The 20,838-nt window shown below is 49.5% G+C and overlaps 1 protein-coding gene across 1 annotated transcript in view; it reads left to right on the top strand.

Moving 5' to 3' along the window:
* Positions 1-20,464, top strand: part of WDR45B (WD repeat domain 45B) — a 32,649-nt gene extending 12,185 nt beyond the window's left edge. The window contains exons 3-10 of the mRNA XM_025362389.1: positions 4,852-4,953; positions 8,424-8,511; positions 10,567-10,661; positions 12,991-13,181; positions 15,819-15,904; positions 17,522-17,623; positions 18,363-18,484; positions 18,981-20,464. Coding sequence (XP_025218174.1) covers positions 4,852-4,953; positions 8,424-8,511; positions 10,567-10,661; positions 12,991-13,181; positions 15,819-15,904; positions 17,522-17,623; positions 18,363-18,484; positions 18,981-19,087 — 893 coding nt within the window. The 3' untranslated portion in view covers positions 19,088-20,464. The remainder of the gene's footprint in view (positions 1-4,851; positions 4,954-8,423; positions 8,512-10,566; positions 10,662-12,990; positions 13,182-15,818; positions 15,905-17,521; positions 17,624-18,362; positions 18,485-18,980) is intronic.
* The last annotated feature ends 374 nt before the right edge of the window (positions 20,465-20,838 follow it).

Raw genomic sequence — 20,838 nt, 5'->3', positions numbered from 1 at the left:
GAGGCTGAGGCAGGAGAATCGCTTGAACCCAGGAGGTGGAGGTTGCAGTGAGCCGAGATCGTGCCATTGCACTCCAGCCTGGGTGACAAGAGCGAAACTCCATCTCAAAAAAAAAAAAAACCTGAAAAGACGACAGATGAAGCATTAATAACTTTATTAATAAGCCTAAGATCACGTAGTTTATAAAAGGGCTAAACTTTGTCTCTCAGTTGAATAGTGTTTGAAGAACACACTAGTGACCTTGGCATGATTCTCAGGTCACTCAGATGTGTGTCTAAAACTTACTGAACCTACATTGAGGAAACAGTTACACTTCTAACACCTGGGGCGAAGCAGGTCTTTGGTGGCAGCATTTGAAAAAAAAAAATTAAGGTAAAAAAAGCATGTAAAATAAAATTTACCATCTTAACCATTTTTAAGCGTATAGATCAGTAATGTTAAATATATTTACATTGTTGTTAAACAGACCTCTAGAATTTCATCTTGGAAAACCAAACTCTGCATCCATTAATTCTCTCTCCCCTGTCTCCTAGTAAGCACCGTTCTGCTTTTCTGTCTCTGTGGACTTGACTGCTGTAGGGACTTGCTATGAATGCCATCATATAGGACTTGTCGTTTTCCGCCTGGCTTATTTCACTTAGCGTAGTGTCCTCTAGGTTGATCTCTGTTGCAGCCTGTGTCAGAATTTCAGGCCAGGTACCACGGCTCACCCCTGTAATCCCAGTGTTTTCAGGGGCTGAGGCGGGAGGATTGCTTGAGGCCGGGAGTTTGAGAGCAGTCTGGGCAACATAGTGAGACCTTATCTTGAAAAAATAATAAATGAGAAAGAATTGCTTCTGTTTAAGGCTGAATAATAAATCATTGCACGTGTGGAGCACGTGTTGCTTATTCATTTCTCCACCTGTGGACTCGGGTCCTTCTGCATCCTTGCTATTATGAATGATGCTGCTGTAAGCGTGGGTGTGCAGGTATCTCTTCCAGACCCTGCCTTGAGTTCTTTTGCTTATATAACTAGAAGTGGGACTGCTGGATCATATGGTAACTTTTTTTTCTTTTTCTTTTCTTTTTTTTCTTTTTTTGAGACAGAATCTCACTCTGTCACCCAGGCTGGATGGAGTGCAGTGGAGATCTTGGCTCACTGCAGCTTCCGCCTCCTGGGTTCAGGCAATTCTCCTGTCTCAGCCTCCCGAGTAGCTGGGACTACAGATGTGCACTGCCACTCCAGGATAATTTTTGTCTTTTTAGTAGAGACAGGGTTTCACCATGCTGGCCAGGGTGGTCTTGATCTCCTGACTTCGTGATTCCCCCGCCTAGGCCTCCCAAAGTGCTGAGATTATAGGTGTGAGCCGCTGCATCCATACGTCATATGGTAACTTTTTGATTTATAAAAATTAGTTTAGTTTTTTTTTTTTTTTGAGACAGAATCTTGCTGTGTCGCCCAGGCTGGAGTGTAGTGGCACGATCACAGCTCACTGCAACCGCCGCCTCCTGGGTTCAAGTGATTCTCCTGCCTCAGCCTCCCAAGTAGCTGGGATTACAGGCACCTGCCACCACACCTGGCTATTTTTTTTTTAATTTTTGGTAGAGACAAAGTTTCACCATGTTGGCCAAGCTGGTTTCGAACTCCTGACCTCAAGTGATCTACCTGCCTCGCCTCCCAAAGTGCTGAGATTACAGGCGTGAGCCACCACGCCCAGCCTTTTTATTATTTTTTAATTGAGGCAGCGTTTCACTGTTGTCCAGGCTGATCTTAAACTCCTGGCCTCCAGTCATTGTCCCGCCTTGGCCTCTCAGAGTGCTGGGATTTATAGGTGTGAGTGAGCTGCTGCGGCCAATCTCTCTGATTTGTTGAGGACCCGCCATACTTTTTTCCAGAGCAGCTGCATCAGACAGGCGTGAGAGTTCCCATACCTTCCTGTCTTGGCCAGTACTTGTTGTTTCCTGGGTTGAAAAACAATATTAGCCATCCTCTGCAGTGAGCCCTGTTCCCATCACTGCACTTGCCTGGGCAACCCTGTTTCAACAAAAGAAAAACATTAGTCATGCTGATGGGTGTGAGGTGGTGGCATCTCACTGCAGTTTTGATTTGGATGTCTCTGATGCCTAATGATGCTGAGCATCTTTTCTTGTACTTGTTGCCATTTGTAAATGATCTTTGGAGAAGTACTATTCAAATCTTTTGCCAATTTTAAAATCAGGTTGTTGTTGTTTTTATTGTTGAGTTGGAAAAGTCCTTCATGTAGTCTGGATATTACCCACTTATCAGATGTGTGGCTTGCAAATACGCTCTGCCATTCCATAGACTGTGCTTTCGTTCTGTTGATTGTGTCCTTTGGTGCACACAAGTTTGATGTCCCAAAAGCACATTGCCCGTGCTGGTGTTTTTTTTGTTTTTTTTTTTTTTGAGATGGAGTCTCCCTCCTTTGCCCAGGCTGGAGTGCAGTGGTGTGATCTCTGCTCACTGCAACCTCCGCCTCCCGGGCTCAAGCGATTCTCCTGCCTCAGCCTCCTATGTAGCTGGGATTACAGGCATGCACCACCACAGCCGGCTAATTTTTGTATTTTTAGTAGAGACGGGGTTTCACTATGTTACGCAGGCTAGTCTCAAACTCCTTACCTCGTGATCTGCCCACCTCGGCCTCCCAAAGTGCTGGGATTACAGGCATGAGCCACTGCTGCCAGCCAAGTTTTTAATTTTTATTTTTGGTAGAGAAGGGATCTCCTTATGTTGCCCAGGATGACCTTGAACTCTTGGGCTCAAACAGTCCTCCCACCTCTGCCAAAGTGCTGGGATTACAGGTGTGAGCCACTGTGCCCAACTGCCTTGAATTTCAGATATCTCACAGATCAAGGTGAGGCACTTTTGAGTCATTTTGTGCAGCTGTAACTGGAGAGGTAGAGCTCATGGTCATTGCAGACAGAAGTGAGTGGACAGTCCTGAGTTACGTGAACCATACAGAACGTGGAAGTTTCTCATCAGTGTGCCCCTGTTGCTCCCCTCAGAGAGCATTGGTCATCCTTTTGTCATGGAAGACCTCTGAAAATTTGTGGACATTTTCCTCTTACATAATTCATGAACAGTTTGGAGCATTTCAGACTGCGGTGGCTCACACCTATAATCCCAGCATTTTGGGAGGCTGAGATGGCAGGATTGTTTGAGACCAGGAGTTCAAGACCAGCCTGGACAATACAGTAGACCTCGGTTCTACAAAATTTTTCTGAAAAAATTAACCAGGCGCGGTGATGTGTGCCTATAGCCCCAGCTACTCAGGAGCCTGAGGCAGGAGGGGTCCTTGAGCCCAGGAGTTTGAGGCTGTAGTGAGCTATGATCACTTCACTGCATTCCAGCCTGAGCAATATAGCAAGACCCTGTTTCTAAAAAAAAAAGAAAGAAAGAAATGATAAAAATCACTCAGCATTAAAGTTTTTCTTTTTTTTTTTGAGATGGAATCTCTGTCACCAAGCTGGAGTGCAGTGGTGTGATCTCAGCTCACGGCACCCTCAGCCTCCTGGGTTCAGGTGATTCTCCTGCCTTAGCCTCCTGAGTAGCTGGGACTACAGGTGCCCGCCACCACGCCCAGCTAATTTTTGTATTTTTAGTAAAGACAGTGTTTCACCATGTTGGCCCAGATGGTCTCTTTCTTGACCAGGCTGATCTGCCTGCTCAGCCTCCCGAGCAGTAAAGCTTTTAGTGTGCTTTCTTGCAGTTTACGGGTTTAGGATGCTTTCTTGCAGTTTACGGGTTTAGGATGCTTTCTTGGAGTTTACGGGTTTTGCCATCTCTTGAAATATGGATTCAAGTATTTCACACATTTTTCTGAGTTAGTTTCCTGGGGTGTTGTGTGCTCAGCCTTTATGAAACAGTGAACATGATGACAGTAAGCTGAGAGAAGTTGGAAACCTAGCACTATTTTTTTAGCCAGTCACCTTTCTCATTTCTGATGATACTTAGATATAAATTGCTGATTAAAAATGAGTTCTGTAGGCCGGGCGCGGTGGCTCAAGCCTGTAATCCCAGCACTTTGGGAGGCCAAGGCAGGTGGATCACTTGAGGTCAGGAGTTTGAGATCAGCCTGGCCAACATGGTGAAACCCCATCTCTACTAAAAATACAAAAATTAGCTGGGCATGGTGGTGCATGCCTGTAGTCCCAGCGACCTGGGGAGGCTGAGGCAGGAGAGTGGGTTGAACCCAGGAGGTGGAGGTTGCAGTGAGCTGAGATCGTGCCACCACATTCTGGCCTGGGTGACAGAGCAAGACTCCATCTCAAAAAAAAAAAGTCCCGGCCGGGCGCGGTGGCTCACGCCTGTAATCCCAGCACTTTGGGAGGCCGAGGTGGGTGGATCACGAGGTCAGGAGATCGAGACCATCCTGGCTAACACGGTGAAACCTCATCTCTACTAAAAAATGCAAAAAACTAGCTGGGCGCGGTGGCGGGCGCCTGTAGTCCCAGCTACTTGGGAGGCTGAGGCAGGAGAATGGCCTAAACCCAGGAGGCGGAGCTTGCAGTGAGCTGAGATCCGGCCACTGCACTCCAGCCTGGGCGACAGAGCAAGACTCTGTCTCAAAAAAAAAAAAAAAAAAAAAAAAAAGTCCCGTATTCCCAGCTTGCTTGGGAGGCTGAGGCAGGAGGATCATGTGAGCCCAGGAGTTGAAGGCTGCAGTGAGCTGTGATTGTACCTGTGAAGAGCTACTGCACTCCAGCCTGGGCAACACAGTGAGATCTTGTCTCTTACAAAAAAAAAAGAAAAGAAAATTACCACGTTACCTGTTTTGACTTTCTCGTTTCTTTTTTATTGTAAAATATACATATTAACTTGTAACATTTGTCTTTTTAAAACTATCATTTCAGAATTTCTGGAAGGAGGAGTTGGCCATGTTGAAATGTTATTTCGCTGCAACTATTTAGCTTTAGTTGGTGGTGGAAAAAAGCCGAAATACCCACCCAACAAAGGTACTGTAATTGTGTATTTAAGAATCATGCCTCATGTATCCCAGTCTTTTTTTGAATGTGTTTCTGTTTGTGGCCATGTGTGATTTTCCCTAGCAGTTTTGTGAAATACCCAGGACTGGTCGCTGGGGAGGAAGCAGGTGGAGAGGGCGCCAGGTCTCTGTTCCCGTACGGAGCACCTGAAGAGCGTCACTCGCTTGAGTTGTCATAGAACACGTGCTTTTCAGTCAGTCAGTAAACAGAAAACGGGCCCGCTGCACCTTAGGTTGACATCATAAATGTCATGAATTCATTTTAATGCAAGGTAGAAGGATTTTTTTTCTTACTGAGAGCCATTGACTTAAAGGAACATTAGTTTCATAGCTACGTAGAACAGAAATCCAGTTTGGCTCTGGGTTTCGGGATATTTTTGTTGGGGCGGGAGTCCGTGCATGTGAGTGCAGACAATGTGGCATGAGAGCTCTGGCCCTTTTAAGTAGAGGGAGGAGCAGACAGCTTTCCTGACAGCTGCGTGCCTCGTGCCAGCCTAACCTCGCTGTTGGTTGAGGAAAGAGGGCTTGAGGCGAAACATCCAGGAATGGAGGGCAGAACACGGAAGACGTGGGAGGCAGGAGGCGGTAGGTGGGAGGTGGGCTGGGGATGGGAGGCGGGAGGTAGGCTGGGGGCGGGAGGTGGGAGGCAGATCTCTGGGAGGCTTGAATGCCAGGTAACGTGTGGCCCGGAAGGAGATGCCATCAGATCTGTGTTTTGGGAAAGTTCTGGTCTGGACGCAGTGCATGAGGTGAGTGAAGAGACACCAGAAGATGGGGCAGGCGTGGAAAGCCGCTGTTGATGGGGAGAGGCAGGAAAAGTGGAGCGAGCATCCTCATCGGAGCCCAGTGCTAGGCGGGAGGAGGCCTGAGAAAAGCGCTCTGGTTCTGGTGACGTTGAAGGCTGCCGGTGGTCTTGGAGGATGGCTGAGTGGGAGCCCAGTGGTGGGTGGGTGGGGTGGAAGGAGGTGGGGAGGGAAGGAGAGGCTCAGTGAAGGAGGCAGTTCAGAATCAAGACCAGGATGGGGCTGTGGGGGCGCCGCATGCCAAGTGGGAAGTGAGCGGGTGAACTAGGATCTGGGTGAGACCACGTACTTAGGAATAGAATAGCCCAGCCCAGGTCAGGCACAAAGGGATTGTGTGGAAAGGCAGAAGGTTCTAGATGACTCGTGACAGGCTTTGGGGCCCAGCTCACAGTTCTCAGCAGAGCCCCGTGAACTGCATGAACATGAATGTGCGGAAGAGAGTCCACACTCAGGTGAGGGCTGGCCCTGCCTGATACGTTTATTTTTGTTTTGGAATTAGGAGCAGAGAAATGAAATGGGAAGAGATTATTGGCAGGAAGAACAGTGGAAGACAGGGCTTGAGGTCTTGGCGTTTGAGCAGTTCTGTAGTCTCACAGGTCCGAGGTTAGTCTGCCAGCTTCAAAGCAGAGTTGAGAGCTAGCCTAGCCCAGAGGGGCAGAGGCCTGTGGCTTGTGGGTCCTCTGGAGGAGCCCACCCAGAAGGGACAGCGGAGGTTCCAGAGAGAGAGCTGGGCAGGCTTTGCAGGAGAATGACTTTGCCCTGGCTAACTGGGGATGGGCAGAAATCCTGCTGGTGATTTGGTCTGTGTCTTGTCATGGAGAACTTCATTGACCATTGAGGAAGAAGGGAGGCTTACAGGTGGAAGTCAGGAGGCCTCGAGGGCCGCTTCCCTTGCCTTACCTCTGGCATTGCTGGGGGACCCCAGGTGCTAACAAGGGAGCCATTTGTATGAGATAATCTCAGGTCTCATTCTCATTATAAAGTTTCTAAGAGGTGAAAAAGCCTTAGAAATTTCACAGACGTAGAAGAAAGCAGTATTCAGCAGGTTTTTGAGTACACGTACTTTTTGTAGCATCTAAAGGTACTTTTTTTTTTTACTAGTAAACTTGATTTTTATTTGTTTATTTAGTTTTGAGACAGGGTCTCACTGTATTGCCCAGGCTGGAATGCAGTTGTGTAATCCTGGCTTACTCCCCAGGCTCAGGTGATCCTTCCGCCTCAGCCTCCCAAGTAGCTGAGATGACAGGAGCACCCACCACACCCGGCTACTTTTTGTGTTTTTAGTAGAGAGTGTTTCGACATGTTGCCCACGCTGGTCTCAAACTCTGAGCTCCATTGATTCGCCCGCCTCTGCCTCCCAAAGTGCTGGGATTGCAGGTGTGACCCATCATGCCCGGCTGTGTTTTTTTGAGACCAGGTCTTCCTCTCTTGCCCATATTGGAGTGCAGGGGGGGTGATTATAGCTCACTGCAACCTCAGACTCCTGGACTCAACCTGAGTAGCTGTGACTAATTTTTAATAACTTTTTATTTCAGTGATGAGAGTCTCACTATGTTGCCCAGGCTGGTCCTGAACTCTTGGCCTCAAGAGCTCTCACACCCCAGCCTCCCAAAGCACTGGGATCACAGGCGTGAGCCACTGCACCCATCCCTCCTGTGGTTCTTCAGAAGCACGGTGCTGGCTGGCATTCTCAGCCCTTAGAACACAAACTGCTAATTTATCCTAATAGAATGTTGCAATGTTAGCAGGCAAACAAGACAGAAGAAGTTTTGAACTGAAAAAGGAGCAGGGGCTGGGTGCGGTGGCTCACACGTGCAATCCTAGCACTTTGGGAAGTTGAGGCGGGTGGATCACTTCAGCCAGGAGTTTGAGGCCAGCCTGGGCAACGTGGTAAAACCCCACCTCTACCAAATAAACAAGACTTAGCTGGGCATGGTAGTGCATGCCGGTAGTCCCAGCCATTTGGGAAGCTAACGTGGGAGAATCTCTTGAGCCTGGGAGGCTGAGGCTGTAGTGAGTGAAGAAGACTGCACTCCACCCTGTCTCAAAAAAACAAAAAAAGAGCAAGAACAACTCAGGACCTTGAGTGGAGTGAAAAACTCGTTGGCCCTGATTTGTGTCCCTCTGATTTCACTTTAAAGCTGAAACCTCGCTTCCTGATGCAGGTTTATCTCCAGCACTTTCACGTCAGTGGTCAGCTTGCCCGTGGGCTCAGTCGGGTGGAATCAAGGAAGATCAGGGAGAGGAAAGTAACCAGGCAAGGGTCGGCAGAGAGGAGATGAACGTGCTTCGCGTGCCTGTGTGTGAGGCCAGTGGGTCGCCTGAGACCGGGACCGGGCCGTGCGCACTGAGAGAGGAATGGGCGGGGAGGGAGCAAGTGGGCGGCCAGCTACCAAGAAGGGGAGACGCTGTGAGTGGGGAAGGGGCCCGAGGGCAGATCCCCGGCACAGCTCCCGGTTTGAGTTGTACCCCAAGGCCTCCCAGGTGCGGGTGTGTGTCTGAGGCCTGGGGCTGGGCACAGCCATGCCAGTGGGAAGAGAAACCGCCTTAGGTGTCAAGCTGGCATCTCTGCATCCCAGCACCGTGGCTGTTCATGACTGTTCGTGACTGCGTTCATCTGTTCTTTCTGATGTTTCAGTAATGATCTGGGATGACTTGAAGAAGAAGACTGTTATTGAAATAGAATTTTCTACAGAAGTCAAGGCAGTCAAGCTGCGGCGAGATAGGTGGGTTTGGTGTCAGTAACTTTTTAAAGTGGAATTTCACTTTCTCTAAAGATGGCTGAAATACTTTTCTATTTCTAGCAGAAAAATGTTTAGGAAATTATGTATTAAAATGTTGGCCCTGGTTTTTATGACCCAAAGGATATAAGGATTATTTATATTGCTGCAAGAAAGGCAGCGAATTGTATTTGTTTTCGGGGCTCCACTGGAGGTAAGTAGGTGGTGGGCGTGGATGGCACGCGCCACAGTGGCCCAGGCAGTGGGTCTCACCGTGGTGAGTTCTGTCCCATTCTGACAGGCGCAGAGCTGAAGACATGAGTTTTGAGCCTTGAATTACCTTGCTTTTAGCCCATGCTTTGCCAAATGCTGCCTCTCAATAAAGGTTTTCGATTTGAGAGTAAAGGAAAACTGAATTTTCTGTGTTGAAAGTAGCAGGTGGCTCTGTCAGCCATGGCCTCAGGGGCATTTAGGGGGAATATGGAAGTTTGTCCTAGTACATTGAGCAAAATAGCGCAGAGTTCGTTCATTCGGGTTTTTATTTAATATGATTTCCGTATTTTACTCTAAGATTTTCATCTCTGTTGGCTGTGGGAGGACAGTGGCAAAGCAAGTTGGATGTAAACAGAGGTCATTCCACCTCCCCGCTTTTTTTTGTTTTTGTTTCTTTTGGGTTTTTTTTTTTTTTTTTTTTTGAGATAGAGTCTTGGTCTGTTGCCAGGCTGGAGTGCAGTGGCACAGTCTCAGCTCACTGCAAGCTCTGCCTCCAGGGTTCAAGCAATTCCGGCCTCAGCCTCCCAAGTAGCTGGGACTACAGGTGCACGCCACCATGCCCGGCTTATTTTTGTTTTGTTTTGTTTTGTTTTAATTTTAATTTTAATTTTTATTATTATTTTTTGAGACAGAGTCTCTCTCTGTTACCCAGGCTGGAGTGCAGTGGCGTGATCTCGGCTTACTGCAAGCTCCACCTCTCGGGTTCAAGCAATTCTTGCCTCAGCCTCCCGATTAGCTGGGACTGCAGGCTCCCGCCACAATGCCTGGCTGATTTTTTTGTATTTTTAATAGAGACAGGGTTTCACTGTGTTAGCCAGCATAGTCTCCATCTCCTGACCCGGTGATCTGCCCGCCTCGGCCTCCCAAAGTGCTGGGATTACAGGTGTGAGCCACCGTGCCCGGCTGATTTTTGTATTTTTAGTAGAGACAAGGTTTCAGCACATTGGCCAGGATGGTCTCAAGCTCTTGACCTCATGATCCGTGCGCCTCGGCCTCCCAAAGTGCTGGGATTACAGGCATGAGCCACTGCACCCGGCCAGCTTTCCTGCATTTTTGTGTGGGTTTGTCATTTTAATAACGTCAGTATTTAAAGGCCCTTAGTAATGCAAATGTCGCCGGGCACCGTGGCTCATGCCTGTAATCCCGGCCCTTTGGGAGGCCGAGGCGGGCGGATCATGAGGTCAGGAGTTAGAGACCAGCCTGTACCCCATCTCTACTAAAAATACAAAAATTAGCTGGGCATGGAGGTGCGCCTGTAATCCCAGCTACTTGGGAGACTGAGGCAGGAGAACTGCTTGAACTCAAGGGGGTGGAGGTTGCAGTGAGCCGAGGTCGTGCCACTACACTCCAGCCTGAGCAACAAAGTAAGACTCTGTCTATTAAAAAAAAATAATAATAATGCAAACGCTTGAGCCAGATCTAGGAACTTCTGCTTTCAGACTTCTTATTTTTTCCAGACACAGTAGCATAAAAATATCGCTTCTGCTATGTGTTTTGCTGGGTTCTGAACCTAGATGAAATGTTTGATGATGTCTCTGTGAACCTCAGCGACGTCTCTTAGGCTGGCCTTCACCCAGGCGAGAAGCACTCCCTCGGCAGAGCCAGCCTGCGTGCACTCGCCTCCAGGCCTGGCGCTGGTTCCTGCCTCCAGAGGTTTTTCTTCAGGAATGATCCTTTTCTGTGTGGTATTTCCAGTGTCTCTCAGTTTCAGTATGAGAAGACCAGGAGCATAAAATGTTTGGGTTTGACTTTAGAGGAAAGCGGCTCTGATCATGTTTTTCTTTGCAGAATTGTGGTGGTTTTGGACTCCATGATTAAGGTGTTCACATTCACACACAATCCCCATCAGCTGCACGTCTTCGAAACCTGCTACAACCCCAAAGGTGAGGAACTGAGCAGACGGGGGCGACGCCTGTCCTGGGCACTCCCTTCTCCGCGCGGGTCTCTTTCTGAGCAGGGTGCCTTGGCGAGAGCAGTCCTGAGCACAGAGGGGCCTCCAGAGGAGATTGACCTTCCAGGGCCCACAGCTCAGCACCCCAAAACTACCTTCTGACCAGAGTCACAGAGTGGGGGCCTGTCCCCTCCCACCCAGTGATTGTGGCCTCTCAGGACCTCCACAGTGAACTAGGAACCTATGTTTTCACCACATTGGGAGCCACTGAGTTCTGGGCTCAAGCATTTCCTTCCCTTGTCTTCTGAATTGGAGGATGGATTGTGTTTGACTTTGTCATTTGTTGTACCATCTTCATATCTCTTTAAATTTTGAAGTTTTGCCCCTGGCTTTGTTGGGGTAAAATTTACATAAAACTCACTCTTTTTAAGAACACCATTCTTGGCTGGGCGCGGTGGCTCACGCCTGTAATCCCAGCACTTTTGGGAGGCCGAGGCGGGCGGATCACGAGGTCAGGAGATTGAGAACCGTCCTGGCTAACACAGTGAAACCCCGTCTCTACTAAAAATACAAAAAAATTAGCCAGGCGTGGTGGCGGGCGCCTATGGTCCCAGCTACTCAGGAGGCTGAGGCAGGAGAATGGCGGGAACCCGGGAGGCGGAGCTTGCAGTGAGCCGAGATCACGCCACTGCACTACAGCCTGGGCGACAGAGGTAGACTCTGTCTCAAAAAATAAATAAATAAATATAAATAAATAAATAAATACCGTTTGTGGCCAGGTGTAGTGGCTCAAGCCTGTAATCCCAGCACTTTTGGAGGCCGAGGTGGCGGATCACAAGGTCAGGAGTTTGAGACCATCCTGGCGAACATAGTGAAATCCTGTCTCTACTGAGAATACAAAAAACTAGCCAGGCGTGGTGGCAGGCGCCTGTAGTCCTAGCTACTCGGGAGGCTGAGGCAAGAGAATCACTTGAACCCAGGAGGTAGAGGTTGCAGTGAGCCGAGATTGCGCCACAGCACTCCAGCCTGGGCAACAGTGAGACTCCAAAGAAAAAAAGAACCGTCTCATCTCCTGGAAAACTTTCTTGGGGCAGTCCCCTCCCCACTCAACCATCGGGTTTTGTTTTTTACATGTATTTGTCCTCTGTGTGTGTTTTTTTTAACATGTATTTGATGTCTGTGTGTGTGTTTTTTACATGTATTTGTCTTGTGTGTATGTCTATGTGGTTTTTACATGTATTTGTCCTCTGTGTGTTTTTTTACATGTATTTGATCTCTGTGTGTGTTTTACATGTATTTGTCTTGTGTGTGTGTCTATGTGGTTTTTACATGTATTTGTCCTCTGTGTGTGTGTTTTTTTACATGTATTTGATCTCTGTGTGTGTTTTACATGTATTTGTCTTGTGTGTATGTCTATGTGGTTTTTACATGTATTTGTCCTCTGTGTGTGTGTGTGACTTTATTGGTCTCTGGCCATTTTTGGCTGTTACGAAGGAGTGCCGCGCATGTTTCCATAGCAGCCATTGTGTGGGTCGTTTTGTTTCCCTTGCGTTGACACTGAGGGTTCGGCTGCCGGGTCGCAGCCATGTTGTGGTTGTGTCTGACTCTGTAAAATGCGGCCATTTATTTTCCAGAGTGGCCGTGTGTCCTCTTGCATCTCATCCTTGATTTATGAGTGTTCCAGCATCGTTGGTCTCTCTGGCTGTAGCCGTTCTGTGTGTGTGATGATATCTCACTGGTAATGGCGTCTCCTTGTGGTTGTAGTTTGCATTTCTCTGAGAACTGGCGGTGGCAACGTCTTTCCCTGTGGTCTGTGGTTCTTGCCTTTTGAGATCTTTTGGGAAATGCCCCAGATGGTAAAGTGATCGGTTTCACATTGCGTTTTCGGTAGCGCGTGCCATGACGGACGGACGGTTGGTAAAGTGATCGGTTTCGCATTGCGTTTTCGGCAGCACGTGCCATGACGGACGGACGGTTGGTAGAGTGATCGGTTTCGCATTGCGTTTTCGGCAGCGCGTGCCATGACGGACGGACGGTTGGTAGAGTGATCGGTTTCGCATTGCGTTTTCGGTAGCGCGTGCCATGACGGACGGACGGTTGGTAAAGTTATTCAGCACATGTCTTGATTATGAGGAAGTCTCATGCGAGGTAGCTTTGCTTAGCCCTCTCATACTCTTTACAATGAAAAGTCTAAATTGAATTTGTGGTTCTGATATAAATGCTATACGTCTATTTTTTCGGAGAACTCGGGGGCAGAAAGTGGACTTTGGCTGCGAGAAATCAAAGGCAGTTCTTGATTGGTGTCCTCTGTCTCCACGCAGGCCTCTGTGTCCTTTGTCCCAATAGTAACAACTCCCTCCTGGCCTTCCCGGGCACACACACGGGCCATGTGCAGCTCGTGGACCTGGCCAGCACGGAGAAGCCACCAGTGGACATTCCTGCACACGAGGGTGTCCTGAGCTGCATTGCACTCAACCTGCAGGGAACAAGAATTGCAACTGCATCTGAGAAAGTAAGTGTGCCCCTCACCTTGTTGGCGTTGTGCCTCCTGGAGCAGCAGGCTCAGCAAAATGGCCACTCCCTGTATCAAGACTCAAAAGGCAGTGGGCCTGCCCCAACCTGGAGCCCCTCAGGGGCCTGTGGACCTGGCTGGTCATGTCACAGGTCGTCTTGTGCCCAGGGACTGGTTTTATTTCCAATTATTTACAAAGCAATGCCTTGTAAAATATGATAAACCAAAGAAACAGGGCGAGGGGCAGTGGCTCACACCTGTAATCCCAGCAATTTGGGAGGCCAAGGCGGGCGGATCACTTGAGGTCAGGAGTTTGAGACCAGCCTGGCCAAGATGGTGAAATCCCGTCTCTACTGAAAATACAAAAATTAACCAGGCATAGTGGTGTGTGCCTCTGATCCCAGCTACTGAGAAGGCTAAGGCAGGAGAATCACTTGAACCCAGGAGGTGGAGGTTGCAGTGAGCCGAGATCACACCACTGCACTCCAGCCCAGGTGACAGAGTGAGACTCCGTCTCAAAAAAAAAAAAGAAACAAAAATACATACACATCCAAGTTTATTAGAAGAATCAGACATGACAGGTTTGTCATGTTGTTGTAGATTTTGCAGAACCACAGTTTCTGTGTTTCTGTCTTCACAGCCTGAGAACAGACAGCTCCAAACCCTTTTTACCTGCTTAGTTACATGTCTTCATTGAATTACCACCAGATTATAACTTAAAATATTGACATATTGGACACATTGTCTTTTAATGTGTGAGATCAGAAGAACTGTTAACTTTTTTTTTTTTTTTGGAGACGGAGTCTCGCTCTGTCACCCAGGCTGGAGTGCAGTGGCCGGATCTCTGCTCACTGCAAGCTCCGCCTCCCGGGTTTACGCCATTCTCCTGGCTCAGCCTCCCGAGTAGCTGGGACTACAGGCGCTCGCCACCTCGCCCGGCTAGTTTTTTGTACTTTTTTTAGTAGAGACGGGGTTTCACCGTGTTAGCCAGGATGGTCTCGATCTCCTGACCTTGTGATCCGCCTGTCTCGGCCTCCCAAAGTGCTAGGATTACAGGCTTGAGCCACCGCGCCCGGCCTAACTTTTTAAAATAATTTTAAATCTGGGATTCTTTATACTTCTTTTTGCCTGAATTCAGATTTTTACAAAGAAAATTGGTATCTTTTACTATAGTTTTCATTGAAGACTGCAAGCCCAGCGTTGCTTTGTAGGAAATTATAAATTGTGAGGGAGGTGAGACCACAAGCCAGTGATGGGATCCATTTGTGGGCCTGTCCGCGGAGGTTCGGCGTGGGGGCCCTGCTCCTACCCTTTGACACGGTGCCAGCACCAGGGTCCCTCCTCAGCACGTGGGGACACGTGGCTTGGGGCACGTCCCGCTCACTCCTGGGACACAGCTGAGAGCAGGTTTAGTTATTTCTAGGTAGTTTGTTTTTGTTTTGTTTTGTTTTTTGAGATTGAGTTTTGATCTGTCATCCAGGCAGGAGTGCAGTGGTGCTATCTTGGCTCACTGCCACCTCCGCCTCCCGGGTTCAAGCGATTCTCCTGCCTCCACCTCCCGAGTAGCTGGGATGACAGGCACCTGCCACCACGCCTGGCTAATTTTTGTATTTTTAGTAGAAACAGGGTTTCACCATGTTGGTCAGGCTGGTCTCGATCTCCTGACCTCAGGTGATCCGCCCGTCTCGGCCTCCCAAAGTGCTGGGATTTTATCTTTTTTACCTTTAGATTCTCCATCCCCACCTCCCTGCAACTTTTTCTTCTTTATCTCCCTGTTACGAATGTGGATGCTTCTCTGCTTCCTGCTTTCTTAGCTCAGCAGTGCCCTCTGGGTTAGCCAGGTAGATGGGATTACACAGAGCCTTGCAACATCTGTGACCCATCCTGTGCTGTCGGCAGTCACCTATAGAGCTGCTCCTGCCTTGTCCCCCACAAGCTGGCTCCTTACTGAACTCCCAGGAGTAGGGGCTGCTGGGTTGAAGGATATACAGATTTTTTGTCGGATGTTGTCAGTGTTCGACAAAAGATGCAACAGTTCTCGTTTTCCCAGCTGTCAGAATCAGCTGAAGAGTCCTCCTCGTTCGGGAAGAAATGTTAAAAACGCCCCCGGCACCCGAGGTCTTGGGCACCTCTTTCTTGGGAAAGCCAGCATAGCTGACGTGAATGGTTTTAAGTCCTTTTATTTTATTATTATTATTTTTTTTGCCTCACCTTTTTGATGGCAGGATTCCCATGCTGCTGTTCCTAGCTATCTGAGGGAGTTAGGATTCGAACAGTGTTTCTCAGGTGAGCACACCGTGTAGCAGGAGCAGGAGCCTGGGCCTGGGCGTTCCTCCTGGGGGTCAGCCAGGGATGCAGGCGTTCAGGGGCAGAGTCCACACTGCCCGGTCAGGGGTTGTCTCCTGAAGCCTCTCTCGACTTGTGCCCAGTGCTGTGGGACCAGGAGCCACCAACCAACTCTTTCTCGGGGGCATGGCGTGTGCTGGCAGTTGGAGGAGAACGTTAAGTATTAGATGATGTGGGTGAGTCGGAGAAAGGCTTGTGTGGACTAATGGGTTTGTGAATGTAAATCATTTCAAAAACTAACAAAACAAGTTTTGAATCTTTGATAATGAAACACTTCACTGTTTTTCAAAGGGGACCCTTATAAGAATATTTGATACTTCATCAGGGCATTTAATCCAGGAACTGCGAAGAGGCTCTCAAGCAGCCAATATTTACTGGTAAGGGCACCCTTCACCGGAGAAGAGCTCTGGGCTAACAGCATGGAAATGGGCCTTTGGGACGTGGGAGGGGGTAGGAGCAGGCACCCTCTACCCCACAAGGCTGGAGGAGGGAGAACGTTGGGCTGCTAGGGGGTTGGGTTTCAGCGTTTTAAATTGTGATTAATTTTAAGTTTTTATTGTGGGAAATTACACAAAAGTAGAAAGAATGTTGTAATTAACCCTGCTTCCACATTTATCAGTAGTTGCTGGGTTTTGTTGTTGTTGTTTTTTGGGGTTTTTGTTTTGAGGCAAGGTCTTGCTCTGTTGCCCAGGCTGAACTGCAGTGACGCTATCACGGCTCACTACAGCCTCGACCTCCTGGGCTCATGCGATTCTCCTGCCTCGGCCTCTTGAGTAGCAGGGACCACAGTTGTATACCACACGCCAGGCCAGTTGTGTTTTTGTAGCAGGGTCGCGCTGCTGCCCTGGCTGGCGGGCTCGGGTTCACTCCTGTTTATTTTTAGTCTTTCTGGTGTTTTTGCCAGTGTCACCTCTTGACCAGCGCTCCGGCTTGTGTTTAAGGCGATGCTGGAGACCGTGTTGGTTTGTCCGATTCCAGCCTGTTAGAGTCTCAGAGGCCGCATGGCCGCCCACAGTGGTGTCCCTACAGCCCCCAGGTGTCTCTTGCTGAAGCCCTACTTGGGTAGGATCTCATGCCCTGTGGCCATGGCCAGGAGGCCTGGTGCCTCCCCCTTGGCTAGTATTGAGCAGCATTTGGGTCTTTGAGATGAAAATGTAATTAATTTAGCCAGGCGTGGCGGCTCCCGCTTGTAATCGCAGCACTTTGGGAGGCTAAGGCAGGTGGATCACCTGAGGTCAGGAGTTCAAGACCAGCCTGGCCAACATGGCAAAACCCCGTCTGTACTAAAAATACAAAAATTAGCTGGGCGTGGTGGCTTATGCCTGTAATCCCAGCTACTCAGGAGGCTGAGGCAGGAGGATCGCTTGAACCTGGGAGGTGGAGCTTGCAGTGAGCCGAGATCATGCCACTGCACTCCAGCCTGGGCAACAGAGCAAGACTCTGTCTCAAAAAAAAAAAAAAAAGAAAGAAAGAAAATGTAATTAACATATAAATACAGTGGCTTTACCCGTGAGGTCCTTGGCCTTGTGGTGTGCGGAGCACACGCCTGTCTGCTCCCAGAACAGACAGCATGCAGCCGATGCCTGCCCCAGCCCAGGTGACCTCCACAGGGGCAGCCTGCACCTCTTGGAGCCAGGATCGTTGGAGAGAATGTGTGTTTCTCACCTGAGTCTCCTGAGGGCAGCCCTGAGTGGCATGTGGGGGGTGGTCTGCAGGAAGCCCCTTCCCTCTCCCAGACACACAGCTCGCCAGCTGCATTTGTGGGGCACCCGAGGAAGACTGTTGCCGTGATACACTGGATTGTGGCTGTGGCTTTGTGGCTTCAACCTGTGGTGCTGTGGGGATGGTTGTCGGCTTGTTAAAGAAAGGGCCGCATTCAGAATCGGCGCCTCCAGAGTGGGAATGTTGGGGTCTTCCGCGGTGTTGACAAGTGCTGTGGGTTAAGTCTCTGTCCACATCCACACAAGACTGAGCTGTGCTGGTTTTCTCTGCAGCATTAACTTCAATCAGGACGCATCCCTCATCTGCGTCTCCAGTGACCACGGCACAGTGCATATCTTTGCAGCTGAAGATCCAAAAAGGAATAAACAGTCCAGGTAGGTGTTAGGGGGCCTGCTGGTGGGAAAAGCTCAAGGATGAAAGGAGTCCTTGTTGTTTCAGTGTGGACAGGACGGGACCCCCCCAAGCCAGCAGGGCAGTGTGGATAGACCCCACATGTCATCAGGGCAGTGTACACAGACACCCCCATGCCAGCAGAGCAGTGTGGATAGACCTCACATGCTATCAGTGCTGAAATCTTGTTCATCTGATATTTCTTGGGGTTTAAAAATCAGTGCAGACCGGGCACAGTGGCTCACACCTATAATCCCAGCACTTTGGGAGGCCGATGTGGGCGGATCACCTGAGGTCAGGAGTTCGAGACCAGCCTGGCCAACATGGTGAAACCCCGTCTCTACTAAAACTACAAAAACTAGCCGGGCGTGGTGGCAGGCACCTGTAGTCCCAGCTACTTGGGAGGCTGAGGCAGGAGAATCACTTGAACCCGGAGGCGGAGCTTGTAATGAACCAAGATCGCGCCCCCGCACTCCAGCCTGGGTGACAGAGTAAGACTCCGTCTCAAAAAAAAAAAAAAAAATTAAAAGCGAAAATAGAATTTAAAAATAAAATCATACAACAGGCTTTGTCATGCATGGCAAAAAAAAATTCATTAAAGCTCAAACTATATGAAATAGCATTTTAATATTTTCAGCAGCAGTCTGAGTTTAAGCAGGTGATTTTTTTTTTCCCTGTAAACTTTTGTAGATGCAACCACCCTTTCTTTTTTTGTCTTCACAGTTTGGCCTCAGCCAGTTTCCTTCCAAAATACTTCAGTTCCAAGTGGAGCTTCTCCAAGTTTCAGGTTCCCTCAGGCTCTCCGTGCATTTGTGCCTTTGGAACAGAGCCAAACGCTGTCATTGGTGAGTGGTCCTTCCTGGAGGGAACGTCCCAGCCCATCCCACCTGGGCTACATCCACTGAGCCTCGGACCCAACTTCCCACAGAATTCCCACTGCCGCACTGTGGCACCAATGGCCGCCCAGTTCCCCTTATTTCTCCTGTGGGCTCAGTGTGTCCCGCTTATGGTCTGCACGGCCATTTGGGATGTCTTCAACCCCCATCCCATCCCTCCAGTCTCCCCAGGAAATCACTGGGACGGGTCTTCCAGTGTTTGTATAGATGACCAAAGAATGTTTCTTACCCTGTAGCCAACACTAGGTGACTAGATGTTCACCCCAAGACAGTCGGGGCGCCCAGCCACGGTGCCGAGTGCACTCAGTGGGGATCTGGGGCTGTTTGGGGCTGTCAGAGCAGCTGCCTGGCTCCAAGAGACTGTCTGCAGTTCAGCTCAGTGGGACTTGTTGCTTTTAACTTTGGGGGAAAGAAACACGGGTAAAATGGTCTCCTTCTATCCCAGCGATTTGTGCAGACGGCAGCTACTACAAATTCCTGTTCAACCCCAAGGGGGAGTGCATCCGGGATGTCTACGCGCAGTTTCTAGAGATGACCGATGACAAGCTGTGACTCCAGCCGGGAGCGCCACAGCACCCACCACCTGCCGCCTTCAGGCTCTCGGGGCTGGTGCCAGCGCCCCAGGGGCCTCCTGGGCCACGGGCTGGAGGGGCTGCCCAGGGACCTTGGTCTCGAAGCCATATGTGGTTGTCTGCTTTCCTAAGGACTCCCATTTCCAGTATTAAAGAGAGAATCATCATCAAGGCACCGTACTCAGTGGCTGTGACCAGCTCGAGTGGCCGTGGCTGTTCCCGTGAGCTCAGCTGTGACCAGCTCGAGTGGCCGTGGCTGCCCCCATGAGTTCAGCTGTGACGTTCGCTTCAGTGGCTCCACAGCGTCTCACACTGACGGGCTCCGTACAGACCTGGGGACTGGGCTGAGAGGGTGGATGAGTTCAAGTTTGTTTTTGCAACAGATTCCATCGTTCTGACTGAGTCTGCAGTGGGGAAGTGAACACGTGTGCAAACGTAAGTTCTTACATTATAAGCAGATTTAAATAGAACACCAGCAGCTTGCCTTAGAAAAGGAGAAAGGAAATTCCTTCTCCCGACCGAACATGAAGAAAAACGACCCGACCCCGTAGAGAGAACGCAGCGTGAACGTTCCCCTCGTGTGAGCCCAGCCTGTGGTCTTCTCCATACCCGCAGCGTGGTCATCTGTGCCCGTGTGTGGCGTCCCCGTCTCTGCTGGGGCCGTTAGAACGAGGCAGACACCAGGCCACCCTAGAAGCCGAGCCGTCGGACCTCAGGCGTGTGCGGGGCAGGGACGCGGGTCTCCGGGTCACACTCTGGGTTAAATCTGTTTCCTGGTTACGTGTAGGGAGCAGCAGAGTGATGCACGGACTTTGAACATTTGTTATGGAGGAAAACATCCGTTCACGTCGGGGCCATCGGCCAGAGCAGGGTCTGGGAGGGCTGCAGTTCCCGCTGGCGTGGAGGGAAATGCCTTGGCCTGGCCTCTGAGCCCCCAAGTGCACCGTCTCCCCTCCCCTCATTTATAAGAATAGCTACACACTAACATTTTGGGAAGGAAAGGCACATAACTTTTTTTAACATTTGGTAACTAAAATAGGTTATGGGCTCTATATTGTCAGCTACTTGGGATACATATTTAATTTTCTTAAATTCCCGTTAAAGAAACTCTATTTTATGGTTTTGATTTCAGGTTGCAAACATATAAAACCTGCGTAGCAGCGAGTTCTTGGTTTCGCCAGTTCCTTCAGTTCCTTTACTGTTACTGTCATGTAATCAGCTAACTTTGTATGTGGATTTTGATGTAAAGTATGCATGTTCCTTTTATGTGTATTTAATCATGTTTAATTTTGCACACTTATTTGTAATGTTTCTTTTAAATAAAAGTGACTAATTTTGTTGTACTCTGGACCTGTAATGGGAAATAGAATTGTGTGTTATGAAGCCAAACGCTGTTGCCCTTGTGAGAATCTGGTTGGACTGTAGGTTTCAGAACAGCCTGTGGGACTGAAGGGGGGCCGGCCTGTGACAGGACAAGGTGGAAGCCAGGGCCACGGGGTGCAGAGCCTAGAGCTTCACTCCCTGAGGCGGGGACGGCCTGCCCCTGCCTGGAGGGCGCTTCTGGAGGAGGGAGGGAGGAAATGCATCTGTAGGAGGCCTGTGTGGCTCCGGGAGGTCTGAGGCTCCTGTTGCCTGCCGAGGTGGAGAGTGGCTGTGAGTAGCAATGTCCCTGCGTGTTGAAGTGGCAGCTTTAAGTGAGCCGGGGTCACCCTGACTTGTCTAACACTTGAG

This window comes from Theropithecus gelada, chromosome 16, assembly GCF_003255815.1.
Source record: "Theropithecus gelada isolate Dixy chromosome 16, Tgel_1.0, whole genome shotgun sequence".
In the NCBI taxonomy this organism is placed as follows: Eukaryota; Metazoa; Chordata; class Mammalia; order Primates; family Cercopithecidae; genus Theropithecus; species Theropithecus gelada.
The sequence above is the reverse complement of the archived record's forward strand: the minus strand, read 5'-3'. Positions and strand labels throughout refer to the sequence as shown.